A 22,662-nucleotide genomic window follows, 5' to 3' on the forward strand; every position below is an offset into this window, starting at 1 on the left:
TTTTACAGGAAGGGAAACTGAGGCTTATGGAGGCTCACCTGGGTTAGAACTCAGGCCATTTGCCTCTGCAGCCTGTGCCCCTGGCTACCCTAAGTGTTGCCCTTCTCTGATCCTGCCATCAGTCCAGCTGGACTTCAGGGGTGCCCGAGTCTCTGGGCTTCTCTAGAGACAAACTAAAGGAACAGAAGGACTAGGCATGGGGTCCTCCCCTTACCCGTCCTGGACTCACATTTCACAGCTGTGAAAGGCCAGGGGAATCAAATTCCCAGAGTGGGCAGCTGGAGGGCTCTGGCCCCCGAATTGCTGCACTCCATACACAAGTTGTTGTACTCTGTGATGACCTAGAAAGCTCAGAGAGGAACTTAGACCACCTGGGAGGGACAAAGCCACAAAACGCCAGAGCTGCTGGGCCTCAAGGTCATCCAGCAAACACTCATTTAGCACCCACTGTGTAACAGGCACTCGATGAGAACCTGCTTAGGCCAGGCACTGCTGTCACAGAAGCAGCCCTTGATGACAGTGACATACACAACCAGCCCCCTCCCTACATCATGGAAAGCTTGTCAGTGTTTGCTAAAGTGACAGGTGTACAGACTGTGAGTTGATCCCTAGGACAATTACAAGATAACGCCTCTCTCTCTCTCTCTCTCTCTCTCTCTCTCTCTCTCTCTCTCTCTCTCTCTCTCTCCTCTCTCTTCCTCTCCCTTCCCCCCTCGTGTGTGTGTGTGCACTTACAGGGGTTCCTGAGTGGGTGTGCAGGTATACATGTGTGCCTGTATATGTGGAAGGCATGTCAACCTCATGTCATTCCTCAAGAGTCATCATGGCTTTCTTGAAACAAGGTCTATAACAGAACCTGGAGCTCACCAGTTAGACTAGGCTGGTTGACCAGTGAGCTCCCAGGATCCTCCTTGTCCCCACCTGACAACATTGGGATCACAAGCCTGCGCCATGTCCCACTTTCTAGGGTTCTAGGATTGACCTGGATCTCCAAGCCTGTGCAGCAGGCACGTCACTGACCAACCTGTCTCCGTGGCCCCTCCCCTTTTTTTTAAAATTTCTTCTTACACTGTTTTACATATTTGACACCCAGGCCAGGCCAGTTAATTCTCCAGCGGTTTCCCCTGGGGGCAGCTCTGATGACTCTGCACTGGCAGCTATCAGAAGGCTGAGCTGTGCGGAGATAATCTGGGAGAAGCCAGCTGGTGGTTCCCACATTCCCCAGCTTCCTGTCTCAGCGTGCTCATGCTGCAAGGCCCCAGAAAGAGGAGTCCTGTCTCTACCTCGCCGATTCTGAGGATCACCAGGGCTGCTCTGTGCTGCACCAGGCCTCCCACCAGGGACAGCAGTCCAAGTTCTCCTCTTGAGTAGCGAACAGAGCAGTATGCAGTTGGTGGTCCAGGGTGATCCTGCAGAGATGGGAGAAGAGACCTGGCCTGTACCCCACACCCCACCAGAAGGCCAGGCGGGGGCGCTGTTGAGCGAAGGCCAAAGCCTTCTCCATGCTTCATCCAGGAGCATCTCAATCTGTTAGAGATGATCACAAGATGTCAGTGCACACCAACCGTGTCCCAGGGGCACACAGGGACCCAAACAGTCCATTTCTTTCCTGTCATATGAGGCACAAGAGGGACAGTGCACAACCAAGGTCCCTCTTGTAGATAGAGTGATCCCAAGCTGCTGTCCCCTGATTTCAAAAGCTCTTATTGACCAGTTCCATGGCTGCTGGGAGGGATGGAAGGAGAGTAGGAAGGCAGAGGGTGGGTCAGGCCCGAAGCAGCCCGTGCTGCCCCTGGCCCCATTTGGCAAGTTTTCTACCTCTGTTAAAGTCAGGTGGACAGTGGCCTTAGCACAGCAGTAGGAAGACTTCTGAAGATCTTGTTGAGGGGGCCTGTGGCCATCCCTGCGTGGAGGCTTGAAGAGGCCCGTGATGGCAGAACACCAAGGTTAAACCTTTGAATTCTGCTGGGTGTGTAACCTCTAGACGTCCCTCTGTGGTGCTGAGAAGGAACCGGTGGCCTAGAAGCCCCTAAGCCTGCTCTCTTGGTGCCTCCAAGCCGGAAGCTATCTCCAGAGTCTGGATGGTGCAATCTGCCCCCCAAGGCAGGAATGTGCTGGCCCTCAGAGCCAGCCTCCAGCGGTGGCAACTGCCTCCCATATGTGGCCGTCAAAGGGGGCAGGCGAGCGCCAGATGTTGTTCATTTCCCCTTGGTCATCAGTGACATGTGTCGCTCATTGCCAGGAAGATATCTGAGATGTGCTGACTAGCCTTCTCTTTACAGCTCCTCTTTTGGAGTTCTGGATCCTTCCCAAGGGCAGAGCAGGGACCAGGTCCTGCCCTGGTACTTCTAGACTTACTTATCTTGGAGCAGGGACCATGATCTTTCTCTGCCTCCCCCACCCCCGCCCACCTTCCCACCCTGAGAGTCCTGAGGACGGCTGTATTAAATCTGTAGTCCACCATGACAAACCATGTTCTCATGCAAGGCATACTTCACTGGGCATACCCCAATTATGAGGAAACTCTGCCCCGAAAAATGTTGGCATTGAAATAAACAGTTCTGCACTGATTGTCAGAAGAATTACAGCTACAGATTGGTAGAGTCAGGGTAGGTGGTAAAGGTCTCAGCTGCACAGCGATGTCACCGAGACCCTCTTATCTGTCAACACTGCCCAGCAACTCCATGAATGTCTGTGAGCTGAACTCACAGGATTTCTGCTTTACAAATGGGAAGCTGGAGCACAGGAAGGTTAGAACACTAGTCCATGGTAACACCTGCAGAGTCTGGCCTTGAACCTGCTCTCCACTAGTGGATTTTAAAGTGTGACTTCAAGACTACAAACAAGGACCCATAAACTATGCAGGTTCCAGATCCTGCCAGCCCTCCCAAAGTATAATGTTGATGAGAGGCCCAGCTGGGGGTGTTCCATCAACCCTCAGGGCAATCTGTATACACCCAGAGGGGATGGATGCTGCTGGCCCAGTGCGGGGGGCCACAGCTATTGTTCCTTCTACATGGAAGACTAAGGGAGGGTCCCTAAGAATTCAAGGCCAGCCTGAGAAACATGGCAAAACCCCCTTTCTAAAATCAAAATTGACGAGAGACCCTCTTCTTCCCATCGTCTCTGAGGGGGAAGTGGATGTGAGTGCTGCCCAAACCCAGCGAGACCTGGAGCTTCCCATCATCCTTGGCAACCAGGATGGGCATAGAAGCTTGAGGGTCTGCATTTGGCACCCAAGAGCATCACTTCAGGCAAACCCAGCCACTGCCACTGTGAGAATGCAAGCCGGGACTGGCAGATGCTCTGGATTTTTCCAGAAGTCCAAATTCCTGCTTTTTATGTGAAATCCCTTGATTTTATAAATACTGGCCATCTGTCCAAATTACTCTTTAAAAAAAAAGTGTGGGGCTGTACACTTGGCCTGGGTACAAAGGGCATTTTAATGTCAGGCACACTGTGTCTGCTGAGATGAACCTATCTGGAACATCATGATGTTGTCAGGGTCCCAGGTGTCCACGCAAGTCCCTGGGGCAAAGGTGGCTGTGATGTATGTCAATGTGGAGGTGACCTTTAAAAGAAGCTCAGAGTTTCCAAATGGTAGTTCCCTATTAGGGGGGTCATTGATCCCTGTTATATGAGGTGTCAGAGCCCAATCTCAGGACACAGATAACTCTTACCCTGGAATCTTTGTCATCCCTTGTCCCCAGAGGAAAGAACAAACCTGCTCTTCATCCAAAACCAAAACTGTCTGATGTCCCTCGGTGGTGGCAGAAAGCCATGTCCCCATTCCTTGCTATCTACCTTCTAGTCTTTCCCATGCCCCTGCCCCATGTGAGACAAGGGGCACATAGTGGTCCACAGTTCCACTGTGGGTCATGACAAGGAACAGGATAGGCACTTCAGTGTGTGAATGAGCTGTGTGTGGGACCGTCTGCTGATTTGCTGTTATGCCCTCTTAAGGTTTCAGGGCTGGAAGCTGCCACCTCAAGTCTTCAAGTGGGGAAACCGAGGCATCAGTGGTGAAATGACTTGTCTAAGGTCATTCATCAAGCAAAGGAGCCAGGATTTCCACCTGCACACCTGCACATGTCTTTAGATACTTTAGATTTTGGAAATCACACCATCCTCTTCAACTTGGTGACAATGGCTACAGTTTCTCAGAGGCTGGCTGTGTGCTGGGCTCAGAGCTCATCGCAGGCTCTCTCACCCTCCATCGTGGCAGCCCTACAAGATAGGCGTCATCATGCCATTTTATACCTAGAAAAGCCAGGGCTCAGGGTGGTAACGGACCTTGCCCAGGTTCACACACTGCTCCCCACCCCAAGCATGTAACCACTGAATCTCTAGCATCCCCCAACAAAAGAAAAAAACCTCAAACAGCTTGAAAGAAAATGGCCCCCAAAGGGAGTGGCGCTATTAGGAGATGTGGCCTTGTTGGAGGAGGTGTGTCACTGTGGAGGGCTTTGAGGTCTCATATATGCTCAATCCACACCCAGTAGGACAGACCACTTCCTGTTGCCTGCGAGTCAAGATGTAAGAATTCTCAGCTCCTTCTCTAGCACCATGTCTGCCTGCATGCTGCCTTGCTTCCCGCCATGACAATAATGGACTAAACCTCTGAACTGTAAGCGAGCCACCACAATTAAATGTTTTCCTTTATAAGAGTTGCCGTGGTCATGGTGTCTTCTCACAGCAATAGAAACCCTAACCAAGACAGCAACCATTCAGAGTTATCATGAGCCAGAGTCACCTTATAAACTGTCAAGCCTTAGGTGGTTACCGCATTCTGTAGAGTGGACTTCCAAGTCCTAACTCATTCCCCAGGTACTGAAAGAAAGACAGGTGACTCAGATGTCATTCAGACCTCTGCAGCTGCTGGCACAAGGCAGAGCTATACCTGTGGGGCCAACTGGCATTTCCCCTGCAGGTAGCTGGTCTCAGTTGGAAGAGATGGTTGCTCAGGGGAATCACATGGGGTGTCAACTCTGATACTTCAAGGAAGTTCACAAGGTTGCAATTAGAGCCCCAATGTGCTCACTTATATATGTGTGTCTGATCTGGGATAGGGTAGGGATTCAGGCCAGGATCCACCTGACATGAAGAAGGACCTGGGATTTCCTCGGAGTGCCATGGAGGGCAGTGGAGTGAGTGGTGCTGTGGGCCCCTCTGTTCTGCAGGAGCACAGCTTCCCACCAGGTCTGTTTCCTATCCAGAGAGCTGGGGCTTTTCTGATTGCAAGCTGACAGAGGAGCATTAACTGGAGTGGAAAAGCTCTTTTCTTCGGAGCCGTGAGAGAGCCAAGCCCCGGGAGGGCCTGGAAGGCCCTCAGAAGCTTTGCTGCCTGTTGGAGCTGGTGAGGTTCCTGGCTGCTGCTTCCCTCTCTGCCTCTGATTTGTTTATTTCTTTTTCTCCCTTTGCTTCTGTATTAGTCAGAAATCATTCGGTTGCAAGTGACAGGAAAGCTAACTCAAAGTGGCGTGAGAAACGAGGAGAGTGTGGGGGCCTCTGGGGCAGACCAGGTGGGATGGAGGTTCCTTTCTAAACGCAGATGTAGCTCCTGGCTCTGCGCTGTGTGTTCTTCGTTCTTGGTTTGTGCAGCATTCACCAGCCTCAACCATCCACAGCGTTCCAGGTCCACAGTGCAGAAAAGAAAACAAACATGAACTATCACACACACTACACCACACAAACTCACACACACCACATACCACACCACACCACACACACACACACACACACACACACACACACACACCACATTCCCCACCACATACCACACCACACAAACAACACATACACCACACCACACATACACAACATGCCACACCCCACCACATACCATACCACACAAACAACACGTACACCACACCGCACATACACTACATGCCATTCCATACCACACACACCATACCACACAACACTCACACCAGACACAAAATAACACATGACCCTATTGACTTACGAAAAAGAAAGTATCTGTATCTGGACCAGCAGTGACTAAGGTCAAGTTTACACGGTGATCTGTCTGCTCAAGTCATGATGGGTGTCAAAGTGTAGATGGCTCCACATGCACCTCAAAAGTCAGGCTGAATTGAGGACTAGCCTTAGCCAGAAAAGATGCCAGTGCCCACCAGTGGCCACTTTACCTTGGGGAAGACCTATGTACCACCCTACCTGCCACTGTCTTTAGCTACAGAGCACAGTCCCGACCACCATTTCTCATCCAAAGTCACTTTCCACAGCTATGTCTGACTAGCCCAGGTGAGCCAGACCAGAGCCAGGACCAGGTAGCACGCCTGGTGACCCGCTCCTTGGCTCAGGGGAAGGAGACTGTAGCAAGGATGCCACTGTGAAACGCCCAGTGTGTTCATTTCAGCGTTGGATCCAAACTAACCCCTTCCTGCGCCTCACTGGGACTCCGTCACAGTCAGGTTTAGGTATCACTGTGTTTGGATCTTTCTGGAGCACCACTGTCCAAACTTGAGCAGTTGTCGCTTCTCGCTCATAAAGCGAGCATTCAGGTTCCTGCACCCATGACCTTGAGGGGACCCTGTTGTTCTTTCTTTTTTTTTTTGGGGGGGGGGGTTCAAGACAGGGTTTCTCTGTGTAGCTTTGCGCCTTTCCTGGAACTCACTCTGTAGACCAGGCTGGCCTCAAACTCACAGAGATCCACCTGCTTCTGCCTCCCAAGTGTTGGGATTAAGTTGTTCTTTCTAAGGAGTAAAGAAAGATGTGATAAAAGCCAACTACGAAAGTTCAAAAGATGCCGTTACAACCTTGAAGCACTAGAAGGCACTCTATCCTATTTCTGGGTCAAGGATGCAGCCAGAAACTGGACCACAACCTTCACACACACACACAAATTCATCACGTGCCTACCTTCTGACTCTCAAAGTCAGGGAACGGTTCCTATAGGACTCTTTGGCTCTCCGCATGTTCAGTCAGCATCCTCCAAAGGTTGCTGTGGTTCCAATAGGGGGGTTCTTTGGTTTGAGACTTTTTTTTCCCTTGAGGAAGGCCCTGCCCCTTCTAGTCTCAGGGTCACCAATGAAACTGCAAGGGTCGGGCTGAGTAATCTGTAAGTTCTTCTGACATTGGAGACATTTTTTCTCTGCCCAGGTCTCAGGGTACTTTTGTCTTCTGCTCGGGCACTATTTTGGGGGCATCTGCCACCCCTGCTATGTGGAGTCCTGTGGAAGCCAAGCAAGTGCCCCAGCCTGTGCTTGTCACGGACAAGCCCTGCACTGGCACTCTGGGAGAACAGCAGGAGGTCTCTGCCTCCTGGTTCTCTATTGCCCTGGGCATGTCATTTTTCCTCTCAAGCCTGGCTTTCCTCGGATGCAAAATGGCAACACCCCCACATCAGGGCATCTTGGTCCACAAATCCAGTTTGCAGGGAAAAACCTCACCTTGCGCTCCAATGACAGAATGTAACTTGTAGTTCGTCCAAGTTTCCTTGGGATCACTTTGAGTCAGTTGAGTTGCCCTTCATCACTAGGTGGCAGCTCAGCTCCTAAGGCTTCCCTAGTGCACAGCACATGGGTAGCACCCTCATCCCCACCAACACCACTATGCAAACCTTTCCAGCATCGCAAGCGTTGGTGCCCGGGCAAGGCCAATGACCCAGACCAGGGGTGTGAGATTTTCTCTTCCTCCCATTAAAGCCGTGGGTTCATGTGGTGGCTGTACCAGTGCCTTTCTCAAGATCCCTCTGCCACAGGGAGCAGCCAAGGCTCCTGCCATCAAAACTGAAACCCTAACAGAGGGAAGACAGAGGAGAGAAGAGCAGTGTGGGCCCTTCCTGGGTGTGGCCCATGACATACCCACTCCCATCTCACTGGCCAGGGTTAGACATGTGACCACTTAACAGTGCAAGAAGGCCAGAGCAATGTACCTTCTTAGACAAATCCGCTAAAAATCAGAGGCCCCTTCCTGAAGATAAGGAGCGGAATGTGGGAGTTGATTAGCAGCCTAAGGGTGGGTCTCCACTGCCCCCAAATCTTCCACTTCCAGAATTCGTTTCCTTCCTACCCATGACCCAAACTTGAGGGCAGGATGGGGCTTAGGGGGGGGATCTGGAAGAAAGGGGGAATAAAGAATGTATCTTTATGGACTAAAGAGATGACTCAATGATTAAGATCATTGGCCACTCTTTTAGGGGACCCCGGCTCAATTCCCAGGACCCACATGGCAGAGTCACAACTGTCTATTAACTCCGATCCCAGGGAACCAAATGCCGTCTTCTGACTTCAGTGGGCACACGGCATGCTCATGGTGCACGAACATCCATGCAGGCAAAATGCTGATACACACAAAATAATAAAATAATCTTTAAGAAAAAATGTAGCCCTCCCCTGCTCTGGTGCACCAGAGAAGCTAAATTTATGTTTCTTTAAATGTGACAAACTGTTTCAAGTCTATAATAAAAAAGAAAAATGAATGCAATAAACATTCCAGTGTGTATATGTTTGTGTTACAGGCACATACGTGCATGAATATGTGGAGACCAGAGGTCAACACTGAGTGTCTTCCTCAAGTAGTCTCTACCTTGTTAGTTAGTTAGTTAGTTAGTTAGTTAGTTAGTTAGTTAGTTAGTTAGTTGTTTTGTTTTGATCAGGGTCTCTTGCTGAACCCAGAGCTGTCTAATTTGGCAAAACTAGATGGCTAGCAAGCTCCAGGGAATCCCCCTGCCTCTGCATCCCTGGCACTGGGATCACAGCCACACTCTACACTAACCAGCTTTTTGCATGGGTGCCAGAGGTCAGAACTCAGGTCCTCGTGCTTTCGTGGCAGGCACTGGCTGACCCATCTTCCCACCTGCCCACCCACCCTCGTCAGCCATTTTGACCAATCTTTCCGTGTACACATTTGCTTCAAAGTTTTAGGAAGTTAAATACGATTAATATGAATGAGGTCTCGGGTCTTCTTTCCCAATCCCTCTCTCACCTCTGCCCCAGAGGTGCCCCCATACTGAGATAAGTGTGCATCCACCCTAATGTGTCTCATTCTTCAGATACCCCATGCACAGGCAATGCTACAAGTCATGATTCTGCTGTGGAACTTGATACAGATGGTAACGTCTACATGACTCATCACACAACTTGCTCTTTCTTCTCAGTGTTGGCTTTGAGCTGCATCCACAATGATAACTGATTCTGCCTCCACCATTTATCGTGGTCATGCTGTGTGTGTGATGTAATGCTGTGGCATATGACTACACCACCACGTATTTATCTCTTCTTCCCAAAGTGGGTTCTCTTTTGTTACTGTGTACTATTAAGCCGTGCTGTGGTAAACATCTCTGTCAGGGCCTCTTGGCACAGATACCCAAGAGTTTCTTGACTTTGTGGTTTCCTGAGTGAGTCGGTGACGGGTAGTGACAGATCACCTGGTATATTCTTGAGCCTTACCCTAGACCTCCTGTAATGATTTGGATCTGAAATGGCTCACCCAGCTTGGGATTCTGAATGCTGCTCTGTAGCTGGAGACGCTATTTTAAGAGGCTGGAACTGTTAGGAGGTGGGGGCAGCCCGGTAGAAGTCTGTCACTAAAGGTAGCCTTTGGAAAATTTTCCCGGTCCAACCTCCTCTCTCACTCCGTGCGTCCTGACCCGCTGTGATGTGAACAGCCTCTGCCATGTACTCACACAGCCATGAACTGCTCTGCTCCACCATGACTTCTCTGCCATCACGGATGGAGCTGCTTTAAAACTCTGGGCTCAGATAAACCTCTTTTCCCTTACAGTTGTCCCTGTGGCTATTAGGGATGGAGGAACAGCTCCCTAAATCACCCTTGGGGCCTGAGAAGTTCCCTTAATCTCAACTCTGATAAAACTGGCCTCTTGGCTTCAACACAGAAAAGCATTTCAGGACAATCTAGCATGAAGTAGAGTTGAGTTTGTTACAAATAGAAAGGTGCTCAGGGAAAAGAATATGACACAACCAAGAGCACAGTGAGGTGGGGTGCGTCTCGAAGAAGAGTCACACTCAAGTGTCCTAATGGTGACAATGGAAAGGACTTTGGGAGCTTTTTCATTGCTCTCTCTCTCTCTCTCTCTCTCTCTCTCTCTCTCTCTCTCTCTCTCTCTCTCTCTCTCTCTGTGTGTGTGTGTGTGTGTGTGTGTGTGTGTGTGTGTGTGTGTGTGATGCACATCCATTCAGAGGGCAGAAGAGGGCATCAAGTATCTTCCTCTGTTAATTTCCATTTTGTCTTTTCAAGACAGGACCTCTCACTGAACCTAAGCTCACCATTAGCTAGGCTGGCTGGCCGTCAGTCTCCTGGGATCCACCTGTCTCCACCCCTCCATGCTGGAGTCACTTGGCTAGTCCTGGCTTTTATGTGGGTGCTGGGAATCTGAATTCAGGGTCCCTTGCTTTGATACTGCCACCAAGCACTGGCTAGTGCTGCTGTCCATTAAGCCACCTCCCTAGTCCCTGCTAAATGGGTTCCTACGGTACCTGACCCACCCCTATGTCTAGTCCCTGTTTTGATCATTGAGACTCTGGGGTGTCTCTGGGGTGTCAGGTTTCCAGCTGGAAGGAGAGAAGGCCTCAGGTAGATGCTGGTGATTATATTGAGATTGATGCGCCTCTGCTGGTGAGTCTGCAGTCAGACTGCAGAGTGAGGGGCTCCTTTCCCTTCTCAGGTCCTTATAGTTTTTTTCCTACCCTGCCTCAACATCAACATGGAAGTAGCCAATCACACAGCCATTCTGGAGTAGGGGGTCAGAGGCTGAACTGCTGGGTGTGAGAAGGCACGTCTTCGAATTTACTGGATGCTTGTCTCCAGGACTTACATTAGCAGAAGGAGACATTTCCTTTCATTCCTGTCTGTCTTTGGTATCATCCAGGTTGGGCAGCTTTTGCTGAGTGAGTGGGAGAACCTGGCTCCATCTGGGTCTGGTCTGGTGGTGTGGCTCTCTCTAGTTCAGGGCCCTCTAGTGGCTGCATACTTCCTCTTGGCTGCCAGCTGCCTGCAACTTTGGAGACCCCAGGTCTATACTCTTCTGTCCCACTTCCGCATGTTTTTGTTTTTTTTTCCTGGAGCAAGCTCACTGAGGGCATTGGCACTCTTGCCCAGTACCCAGGGTACACAGTGTCACAGGGTACACATCTGCTACAGTGTGACTCTGTGAGGGCCACCCACATCAGTCAGCTCCTCGGGTGTAAGAAACAGAAATTGGGTGATGAGGTGGAAGGCTCTCAGGATTCTGGGTTGGGAGATAGGAGAGAGCGACAGGAACCCACCAAGTCTAGCAGAGACCATGGACGTTCCCACGGGTCCCTTACTGCGTACCAGGCATGAGGTATCATCCAGGCTTTGTGAGGACTGCCCTCTGCTGCCAGGAGCAGGGGTGGCCCCTGGTTTCCACTCTAGGGAGGCCCTGGCACCTCAGTGGGAAAGAAACACACTGATGGGAACGGAAGGGCTGGGAGCTGGAGAGCCAAGAATGTCCTCTTCTGAGGACCCGAGGGCTCAGGGTGGTAACCAGCTCATTCAATGTCCCGGCTTGATGATGTGTAAAGCAGAGCAATTTAATGCTCTCCGTGTCCTTCCTTAGTGACTCCTGCTCAAATCCGACTCTTCCCACCACCTGTCCCCAGTGGTCTCCACTGTTACCTCTCTTCTGGGCACCAGCCTCTGCAGCAAGACATAACAGACCCTATGGGCTGGCTCCTGCGTGAGTCCCTCACCGCAAGCGCCTCGTGCTTGCCGTGAAGTCTGGTGGGCTTCCTGCTGCTGCTCTCCGCCCCACTCTTCCGGGCTCCTCTGCTCAGAGAGGTGCAAGGAAGGACTGGCGGCGGCGGGGCGGGGCTTAAGACGAGCATCTCACCCGGTTCACAAAGGCCTCCCTGCGAGCCTTGTCGTGGAGCATCCCACTCTACTCCACAAAATTGTTCACCTCCCCCTCAGCTTGGCAGCCTCGTTCCTGCTTCCTCCCTTGGGCTACCCGAACCCGATGGTGGGCAGCCTTTGTGATGGTGACAGTGGGGGCTGGAGTTCAGAAGCTGAGAAAGAAGGTGATGTCTCATCCATCCCCGTGTGTGTGTGTGTGTGTGTGTGTGTGTGTGTGTGTGTGTGTGTGTGTGTGAGAGAGAGAGAGAGAGAGAGAGAGAGAGAGAAATACTGCTTTAGTAAAGCATAAATGTGCCTGTAATAGAGAAGCCCAGAGCAAAGTAGACATTGATTTCTGTCACATCAGCAGTCTATAAACGCCTAGTTCTATGTCCCATTCGCCGGATTTTGATCGCATGATATCTAGTAGTCGAGGATGCTTGGAAATGTGGTCTTCTATTGTATCCAGCTAATAGCCCAATGAGTCCATCTAAGCAGCTCACGTGTGTGATTTGACTCTCTTTCTCCCCGCTGGTCTGGCTGCAGCAGGCACTGGTCTGGGGGGCAATTGCACGGGCTGTGTCATATGTTCGGAGGAGAACGGCTGTTCCACCTGCCAGCAGAGGCTCTTCCTGTTCATCCGCCGGGAAGGGATCCGTCAGTACGGCAAGTGTGTGCACGACTGTCCCCTCGGCTTCTTCGGAATCCGTGGCCAGGAGGCCAACAGGTGCAAGAGTACGTGTCTCCTCCCGTGTTGTAGGCAAGTTTGGGTAGAGCTACCCCGTATTCTACCCTCTCCCCAAACATACCCTGGGGGGAAGCAGAAGCATGCCAAGCCGGAGCTTGCTGGTTTTAGCCAGCCCTAGGCCAGGTAGACTCCTTCCTGATTCCATCAGCTCTAAGAGGACACCAGCAGCTCTGGGCACAAGCAGGGCAGGGAACCTCCACGTCTACCTCGGTTCTGCATGGCCTTCAGCAGGCTTCTCGGTTCTGCATGGCCTTCAGCAGGCTTCTCGCCTCCTCTGGGTCTAGCTCTAGTAGGGAAAGTGGTCCTGACCTTCCCTCCATTTTCACTGTGACCTAGGACAAATCATTACTAATCTCTGAGTCATGTGGGTAAAGGGTAAGGGAGCTTCACTCGCAGCCCAAATTGGCTATGTGACGTCTAGCACATTGTTTCCTGTGCTCAACTTCAATTTAGATAAGAAAAGGAAGGCCTCCTCATGTGCAGCCCAGCTCAACAATGTACAAGTCTGAGCTGGTGGCAATATACTGTATCCAGGCCCCAGTGACCTGCACAGAGACCTTCCCGCCTCATGCAGACCCATGACTCATGTGTCCCTGGCTCTGTTGCAGAATGTGGGGCCACGTGCGACAGCTGTTTCAGCCAGGACTTCTGCATCCGGTGCAAAAGGCGTTTTCATCTATACAAAGGGAAGTGCCTGCCCACCTGTCCACCAGGCACCTTGACTCACCAGAGTACCCGGGAGTGCCAGGGTGAGTGAGGCCCTAGCCTTGAGGGAGACATCAGGAGACCTGGAAACAGTCAATGAAATGTTCTGGGGGGGGATGGGCAACCCAGCCCCCTGTTGGCACACAGAGAATCTTCGGGGCTCTAATGTCACTGTCACCATCAAGATCATGGATACTGTGCCACCAACTCTGGCATTACTATTGTCACCAAGAGTGTTCTCACCAGCAGGGCAAGAAGAAACAGTGTTACTGTAGTTTCTCAGAAAGTCACTTCATCTGTGTCCTGGGGCTTCTCTCAAAATTATTAGAAAGTAACACATAGAGCCAGGGACATGGCTCTATGAGGAAAGGGTGGGTCCCCAGCACCCACGTAAAAGCCAGGCACAGTGGGTGCTCTCTGTAACCCCAGCACTGTGAGAGACAGGTGGACCCCTGGGAGTGGCTGAGGTCTCTGTCCTCACACTTCAGTGGGAGACAGAAGGGACATGCAATTGGTATATAGCATGTTAGGTGCAGAATCTTTGAGAGGAATTCTGAAGTATAAAGTTCCTGGATGCAGCCCATCAATCACTCCCTACACCTTTCTTCTCTGGTGTGGCCTCCTGGGTATGTCTCTGAGCCTACACTCCCATCCATGACCAGAAAATAGAAGATACCAGTCTGCAAAATGCTGCTGCTGCTCGAGGCCCTCTGTGGCTCTTATTAGCCTCTGGCAGAGCCCTGGGTAGTCCGGTTCCCATCTGTGACCTCTTTACACATCTTCCTCCTCTTCCAGGCTGGACCTGCCTATTGTAGGTCAGCATCCTGGGGACTTTGTGGGGTTTCCATTCACTGGAAGCACCTTCTACCTCTCCTTCCCACCCCACTGGACACTCAGTACCCCAGTGTCCTCCAAGAAGGCTTCCCAGACTGAAGGGTGTGGTCCATTCCTCTTCTGGGCTCCCACAGCTTCTGTGCCCTCCAGAACTGCACAAAGCACCCCTGCCTTCCTGCAGTATCTCAACATAGTGAGTTCTGGGAGGCAGGCAGGTGCATTCTGGGTGGCAGGCAGGTGCATTCTGGGAGGCAGGCAGGTGCATTCTGGGAGGCAGGTGCAGCTACCTTTCTGCAACTCTGGGTCTCACAGTAGGTGCCCACTCTTGGACTTGTCAGGTGAATCCAAAGGGTAGTGGCAGCATAACCACCTCGGGTCTGGAGACCTGTTCCCACCCTGCTCTGTACACCTGTTCCTGCTCCAGTCCTCAGCACCTAAGACTGCAAGATGGGACATTCACTGTCCCCTGAGCTGGGTGCTGCCTCCTGCTCAGAAATGAATGGGATGTATCTGAAATTCCCTCTTCTGAGAAGTTTCTGCCCATCACCTCCTTGTCCCTCACAACAGCACTGGGTGGCTTTGACCTTCTACAACGGACCGAGTTCAAAGTTAGAACCCTGATCCTGAGAACCTTTTAGCAGCCAGCTGCCTCTATGTCTGCCCCCAGTTCCTGCACCTTTCTGAATTCCAGCCACATGGCCTATCAAACCCTGCTGACCAAGGAGGCGTAGTTCAGCTTTGTTACCTCTTCTGTGAAGCCTTCTGCTTCACCGGCAGGAGTCTGCTCTGGCTTCTAGCACAGCCTTCATGGAGCTCTTTGCCGGCTCCTGCAAATACAGTCTCTGTGTGTATTCTCTTCTACCAGCGATAGACTGCGTCCCTAGTAGGTGGAGATCCTCAGACTGCTGGTCCTTAGATCCAAGAGGCACACACTGCCAACTGACTCACCTGTCTGTCTCCTTCTTCACCCACAGAAGAGTGTGAGCCAAGCCCATGGGGCAGCTGGAGTCCCTGCATACACAATGGAAAGACTTGTGGTTCAGGCTGGGGCCTGGAGACCCGGGTGCGGGAAGCTGGCCCAGCTAAGCAGGAGGAGACGGCAAGCTGCCAAGTGTTATCTGAGTCCAGGAAATGTCCTATAAAGAGGCCCTGCCCAGGAGGTGAGTCCTAGGCCTGCAGGGCTGCACTGGGAACAATCCACAAGTGAGCTCTTAAGTCTCCAGGGGCAGAGACCTCCACACACACAGATGGCATCTGAAGGCCACCTGAAAGGTCCCTGATTGCCAGCCCTTCCTGTGAGCTAAGTATCACCTATGGGGTACTTACAGAGAAGAGTCCCAGATATAGTCGGAAGACTGATTGGCGTACCCAGACCCCCATTTCCAAAATTCCAATAAGGATTTTGGAAAAGTCTGCTGTTTCTAGTGGAGTTCCTGAGAAGGCCTGGGAAGTAGGGGCTGTGGGTGCAGAGCAGTGTAACACCCACACTGTGATACAAAAGAGAAGTGATGCCAAGAAGGAGATGCTTGACCCAGCGTACAGGGATCAGTTGGAGACAGGTCCCAGGAATGCAGAGCCAAGGTTGCCATAGAGATTTGAGTGCAATACTCTAAAACCCTAGGCACGCATGTGCAAAGAGACCTCAGCTCTGAGGAATCGATGCTGTCAACTATGCAACAGTAGAATGGGGAGGGGGTATGCCTATACCACCCCACTACATACCACAGGAGCCCCTTCACTGGGGAAGGTAAGACCACAGATTCCAATGGAGACCACTAAGAACCCCCAGAAGAGAGAGTTGTGAAGTATGAAAGTCATCGGCACCAAAAAATCAGTGTTAAGGCCAAGAGCCTGGCGTATTAAATTCTCCACAGTCACTGGCTAATTTGATCTGCGCAACGATTATGATGTCGGTGTAGTTATTATCCCATCTTGGGAGACTGAGGCCCACAGAGCTTGAGTCACTTGCCCCCGGGTCACATAGCCAGAGTAGGTGGACCTAGAGGTCAAATGTTAATCAGCGGCAAAGAAGAATAGTCGTAGTTAACAGTGAAAGACCTGGAGCCAGGACATAGGACACACAGTTGGGACATCGCAGAGGCAGAATTTAAATTCAGGGACTCTGCCACCACCATCACAACCCACACATACACAATGAGCAATTGGGACAGTGAGTGGGACCTAGATGAGACTAGACACCCAAAACTCAAGGAAAGCCCCTTCTCACAGGATGGTACTAGCTCATGCTTCTCACATGAGCTGTGGCTGCAGACGCTGTGGTGATCGCTCTGAGTGGCATATGCTTACTGTCTGAGTTCCCAGAAGGCTGCAGAGCCTCCTCTTATGGGCCTCAGCCCAGGCACCTTGTCCACTCAGAGGTTTTCTGAGCTCCCCTTCCAGAGTCATCACTGGTCACATCATGTCCCAGCAGTGACACCTCTAGGGGAAAGCCCTGCTCCGTCTGCCGTTGTGTGTGGTGTCTGTGGTCTCTGGAGGCCAAGGCTGCCTCTGATGCTGGAACAGGACCCAGATGTTGACTCTGTGGGATGAGTAGGTGCATGGGTGGAGGGAAGATGGGTGGATGGGGGGGGGGTGAGTGACTGAGTTGATAGTTGTATGAGTGGATGGGCAGATGGGTGGGTAAGTAGAGAGTCAGTTGGGTGGGTAGATGGGTGGGTGGGTGGGTGGGTAGGTAGGGTTGAAAGACACAGGAGTGAGAGGGCCAGTGGATGGGTAAGCAGGTAGTTTGTGAGTGCATGGATAGATGAGTGGAAGGGTACACAGGTATACAGGGAGGTTGCTTGGGTAAGTAGGAGGGTGTGCGGGTGGGAGGGTGCATGAGTGAGTGAGAGAGGGGGTGTGCAGTGTAGAGGAAAGATGGGGACAAAAATCACTCGTCTCTCCCAATCCCAGCCTTCAAAGCTGCTAAGGACCTCCCCGGTAGTACTCTCATATGTCCCCAGATTCCACCCTCACCTGTGGCCTGTGCAGTGTCTCCAAGGCTTTAGATTCGGTGGGAAGGCCCAAAAGTGGGCAGCCTAGTCTATGGGGTGACACTGAGTCTGCCCTGCAAAGGGACATGTTGAGGCCCTGACTCTTTACGAGAGCACAGTTAACCCTGGAGAAATAGTTCTTGCCCTGTCTGTGACAGGGTTCGGAGATCTTTCCCTGTCTGCTATGTGCTGTTGGAAAGTAGCGCCCTGAATGATGTCGTCAGTCCTGAGAGCACACTGCTCCCCAGGGACCTGAGGCGAAGAGCATAAGAAAATGGCTTGGGTGAGGAGACACTTCATAAACTGGAAATGTAGGGTTGGCCTGGCTCCCAGACACACCTCAGTCTGTCTTCCTGCCGGCAGAGTGCCCTCCACTGGGAAAGATGACCCAGGGAGCTGGCAGATCCCTGCAAAGGCATGCAAGCCAAGTGGAACACCACAGGAAAGCGCAGCTAGGGATAATGACAAGTGAGCAAAGAGGGGCTGCCGGGGCTGGAGAGAAGGCTCAGAGGTTAAGAGCACTGACTGCCCTTCCAGAGGTCCCGAGTTCAATTCCCAGCAACCACATGGTGCCCTCTTCTGGCCTGCAGGGATACACATAGGCAGAACACTGTATACATAATAAATAAATAAATAAATCTTAACAAAAAAAAAAAAAAGAAGAAGGGTTGCTGAAGGAAGCCAGCAGAGGACCCTGCCAGGGGACATTTAGCTCTCCTAAAGACAGCATGCTGGGACTCTGTCCACACCCTCGGCCACTCTGGCCACTGGTCACCCAAGCAGCCTCAGCCCAGAATGAGCTTCTCTGAAGGGAAATCAGAACTGGCCCCAGGTGCTCCAGGCCACTGAGCAAGTTCATTCTAACCAGCCCTTGGTCACCTTATCCGAGAAAAGGGGCTAATCCGGTGCTCACATTCGACACATGCCGTATTCCTCCGGGGTTGGCAGGATATGCTTGGGTCTAGCTGAGACCTGAGTCTGGGATTTGCAGCAGCTGTATTGTGGGAACAGCTGAGACCAGCCTCTTTCCCTCGCTGTCAAATGGGCTAGAAATGGTAGCTTTGCGTGCATTTACTCTCCATACTCTCTGGGTCATCCGGCCCGCAGCTATATCTTGGGGTCTTGGGCTGCAGGGACGCAGGTGAGGGCAGAGCCTGGCTGGAAGTAGCCAGAGAGTTGACAGGGACTTGTGCAGAGAAACTGAGTCTCCAGCAGGAAGTCTTATTAACATACGTGGAGAGGCATGGGGTCCTTCAGCCCTTACAGGCCGTTGCCCAGCTCTACCTCCACTCCAGGCACAGTGTCCTCCTGACCCCCTAGGAATCACCGAGGAGGATTCTGTCCCGAACAGTTTCACCTGCGGCCCCGCACTTAAGACAGGGTGACCCTGCTGGGAATACTTGGGGTTCCCTGGTCTCTCAGGATCTCCCTGGACCTGTGCTCTTTTACAGAGAGAAAACCCAGGCAGAAGAGCCGGAAGGATCGACGCCAGCGCAAGGACAGGAAGTTGGAGCGCAGGCCGCAGCAGCCAGGCTCACAATGACCGGCTCCAGCTCCATCATCTGGCCTCTGCCCTTGGCTCCCTGCCCTTCCCTTCTCCCCCTGCTCCGCTCTTTCCCACATCCTCCCTCTTTCTGTCTTACCTTCCTGTCTGTCTGCTGCACTTTATCTCCTTTTTCTTCTCTCCCCTCACCCCCCTCTTTACGTTCTGGTTTCTTCTTTGGACCTTTCCCTCTCTCTCCGTGCACCTTTTGTTTTTCATTTCCTCCTGCCTTACTTTCCGTTCTTCACGCTCCACCCCCACCCCACACACGGACACACGTAAGAGACTGTGCCTGTGTTCTCCATGTGGCTCTCGACACCTCAAAGCAAACGTGTTTCTTCCAGATCTTTCTGTGACTCTACCCTGACCCCCACCTTTGCAGAGTTACAATTTAGGAGGAATAGGGATGGGTGCAACTTGACTGGTCCTGGGAGCCCAGCTTCGAGCCAGAGAGACCCTGCAACCCGAGGTGTGAGCCCTTCACCAGGCCCAGTCCCTCACGGCCATTTCTGCAGCACCCAGCCATGGCCTCTGCAATGAGGCTACCGGGGTTGGGTTCCAGGATCTCCCTTGCGCCCCTTGTCCAGGATGGTGGTGTAGGAGTCACTAGGGGCTCTTTGGCTAGACAGTGGCCTCAGGCCCACCGGCGCATCCTTTTGGAAATACCTGCAACACACCCTCAGTGCCCCCTCTGGTCTCCCTCCCATAGTGCCCGTGACCTTTCCCCCAGCTGACCACCCTCCCAAGGCCTTGGGGGACCCATGCACAGAATCAAGTGGGACATTTATTCCTGAGGGAATAAGTCTCTCATCTCAAAGGCTATTGAAGTTAAATGGAACTTAGAGCTGTTCCCACCCACTCTGTTCACCACCCTCCTACCTGCCTGCCCATCATACCCACAGAGAAACCGACAGCTAAGGAAGCGACGGGCTGACATCCCCCAGCCTTCGCTCAGCACATGGTGTCTGTGAAGAAGCCTGAGGGCGTTTGGGGAAGCAGTAGGGAAAATTGCCGGGTCAGCAGTTGGGATGGCTTCCCACTTACCCACCTCCTATGTGGACATCCTGAGGATCGTCTACTGGGATTCCTCCAACTCCAGGCAGGAAGGACAGTGGGAGGAGCCTTCAAGTAGGTCAAACTAATTGGCAAGTCTGTCCTTACCCCTGCCATTGGCCTAGGAGCTGCCACCGCTGCTGGGGAGGAGTTTGGGCAGCAGAGCTCAAGGACAGCTGGAGAAGGATGCGGTACAGGCAAGAGAGACTCTCGTATGATGTCATGTCTCACACACACACACACACACACACACACACGCAGGCAGGAACCCTCACACCCACCCTACACTTGGCAGGTGAGGGTCCTCAGCACACTCCTGATCCCGTAGCTGTGTTCCTCCATGGTGTCCCACTGAGAACAGCCAGATCCCCTGCTGGCCAGGCCAGGCTCCCCACTTCTCTGTAGAAGTTCACACCCCTGAAATGCTTTCTTGTTTTGAGACCCCCCCCCCGCGCTATTTTTTAAAGAAAGAGAAAAAGAAAGAGACTCATGAGAGCTTCTTGGGCATCAGATAGGGTTCGAACTACCATGTCCAGAAGTTCACAGTAGCAAATTCTAAACTCCCTGGGGCAGCTTCCACCAGAGTGTTCAGGTTGAGAGGGGGCCAAGGTTCATGGGGATTGACGGGACAGAGTGCTTCCAGACCCTCTTAAGAAGGGGGCTCAGGGGCTCTGTCATTAAAATGCTTGCCTTGCTACAGTAGTACCCGAGTGTGACCCCCCAGCACACACATGTAAAAAGCCAGGCATAGTGGCATGCCCTTGTGGTCTCATGGCACCAGGGAGGCAGAGACATGCAGATGCCTGGGGCTGTTGGCCAGTCAGCCTGCCCCAAGAGGCAAGCTCCAGGTCAGTAAGGAACCTTGTCTCCAAAACTGTAGCCAGCACCTGACAGACAACACCTGAGGTTATCCTCTGGCCTCTACACACTTGTACACAACAGGCATACATATGTGAGCACGTGTGAGCGCGCGCACACGCACGCGCGCGCGCGCACACACACACACACACACACACACACACACAGAGAGAGAGAGAGAGAGAGAGAGAGAGAGAGAGAGAGAGATCACTTGAGCTTCAGCCGGAGGTAAAAGATGACATATCCTAGCAAAGCCTCAGCATCATGAATTAGTTACAGCCCAGGTCCACACTTGTGCTCTGTTTGACTTCTTAGAAACCCAGAGCCACCAGAAAGAGCACGGTCTCACTGAGTCATGGCTATGACCTGGACTCCTGGTAACCTGGTGTAAGCTCAGCCTGTGAGCGGTTGACTGTGAGTCTGGGCCAAGCCATATGTCCTTTTGGGGATTGCACTGCTCCTTTTGATGAACGAAGAGGAGGCAAGGCTGGACTCGCCCCATCGCCTGTATCTGGAAGGTCCAGCCACGTGCTGGGCTATAAGGGGTTTTTTAAACTTCAGATTTCGGGGTCCCAACCCAGACCTATACATTATGAACAATCTGAGAAGCAATTGAGACAAGTGAACTTACTCGAGGCTGAGTTGAAGGGAAGGGCACGCTGAGTTCAGGGTCTGGATTGAGGGCCATAGCTCCAGCTCTGACCCCACACAGCTCAAAGGTCTGAGTGTGTGGATAGATTGGAGACTGAGATATGTTCTGTCTGGAGTTCTCAAGCCCTGGGCCACTGGAGGCTCTAAATTCCACAGCTGTTCCAGGACCTGTTCTCTGGTCTGCCATTATCTAGCCGTGTTCTTTCCCCTATGAGGTGGGGGACCTGATATTCTGCCCCTAACTGAGAGCTCTGGGTATTTTTTAAATATTGTTTTAATGTTTCAAGGTTTAAATGATTCTCCCAGGGCCCCCACTGTAACCTAGGGCTTCTGCCAACTACTACACTTTTGTGGTCCATTTCTCCCACCTTCCTGGTAAAGGAAGCTCCATGTCATCAAGAACTCATCTGAACGCTTCTTGTAGGCAAAGCTGGGAAAGTTCAGAAATGCCCCATTTCTGGAGTCATGGAGAAGGCCAGTGAGGTTGTTTGGCCCCTCAGTGATGTTCTAGTGGCAGAGATGACACTTTGCCCCTCCTACCCTTTGCCATTCCTGCTGGACTGAACCAGGTCTGATGTACCTACTCTGTCCCCGTCTCCACCAGACGGGTCACCATGGGCTGCCTGTTATTCCCAAATACAGCCACTAGAGGGTGTGACTCAATCAGGAACTGCCAGCCTGTTTGCTGCCCACTCTGAGCTTGGGGGCATATTGCTGTCCTGGAGGACAGGGAGAGACTGCCTCCCACCTCAACTGACCAGTGACTTCAGTGGAATGGCCTTCACAGCAGCACACAATGTCTAGAGTCCAGACCCCGGCCCCAGGCCACTCCAAGAACAGAACAGAAGCCTGACTCCAAAGACACCAGCCAACATTCCAGGAGAGCCGTACTGACTGACATCTGCAGACACCAGCCCCAGGCGACCGTGAACATCCCAAGTAGTTTTAAGAAAATTTCATTCATCCCGTGGAACCCTTCTGACTTGGAAATGTGCATTCTAACAATAAATATGATAGTGATGGTGATGGTGTTCCATATTAGTTTAGCGCCTGGTGCATGGTAGAGGCTAAGAGTCTTATCACTGTCTTTCGGGTCTCTTGATTCTTCTCTTCAGTGGAGACCACAGTAACTCACATTTTTCTGACTCCCTCCTATATACCTGAATTTTCACAACCTTTATCTCCTGTTTGTACCCACAACCCTGTCAGCCAGCTTATAGAAGAGAGGGACTGATCCAGATCTGTCAGCCTCATCCACTGAGTACAAAATGCATAAGGTGCCTACTGTGTGCTTCACACAGCAGGATGCTGGTGATAAAGACCTGGATATTTGTCCCCTGTGTGCTCAGTCAACTCCCATTGTGTGAAAGGCCTTTTGCAAAGGAGGCATTCTGGGAAGAGGGTTAAAACACCCATCCACAGCCCGTTGGTCAGAGATC

General features: G+C 52.0%; 1 protein-coding gene across 1 annotated transcript in view; it reads left to right on the forward strand.

The window, feature by feature from the left end:
* Positions 1–22,245, forward strand: part of Rspo4 (R-spondin 4) — a 46,420-nt gene extending 24,175 nt beyond the window's left edge. The window contains exons 2-5 of the mRNA XM_052724147.1: positions 12,385–12,573; positions 13,195–13,335; positions 15,100–15,285; positions 18,570–22,245. Of these exons, the coding sequence (XP_052580107.1) occupies positions 12,385–12,573; positions 13,195–13,335; positions 15,100–15,285; positions 18,570–18,661 (608 nt within the window). The 3' untranslated portion in view covers positions 18,662–22,245. The remainder of the gene's footprint in view (positions 1–12,384; positions 12,574–13,194; positions 13,336–15,099; positions 15,286–18,569) is intronic.
* The last annotated feature ends 417 nt before the right edge of the window (positions 22,246–22,662 follow it).

The sequence above is a fragment of the Peromyscus californicus genome, unplaced genomic scaffold (assembly GCF_007827085.1).
Source record: "Peromyscus californicus insignis strain IS unplaced genomic scaffold, ASM782708v3 Scaffold_7__1_contigs__length_154581171, whole genome shotgun sequence".
Lineage (NCBI taxonomy): Eukaryota > Metazoa > Chordata > Mammalia > Rodentia > Cricetidae > Peromyscus > Peromyscus californicus.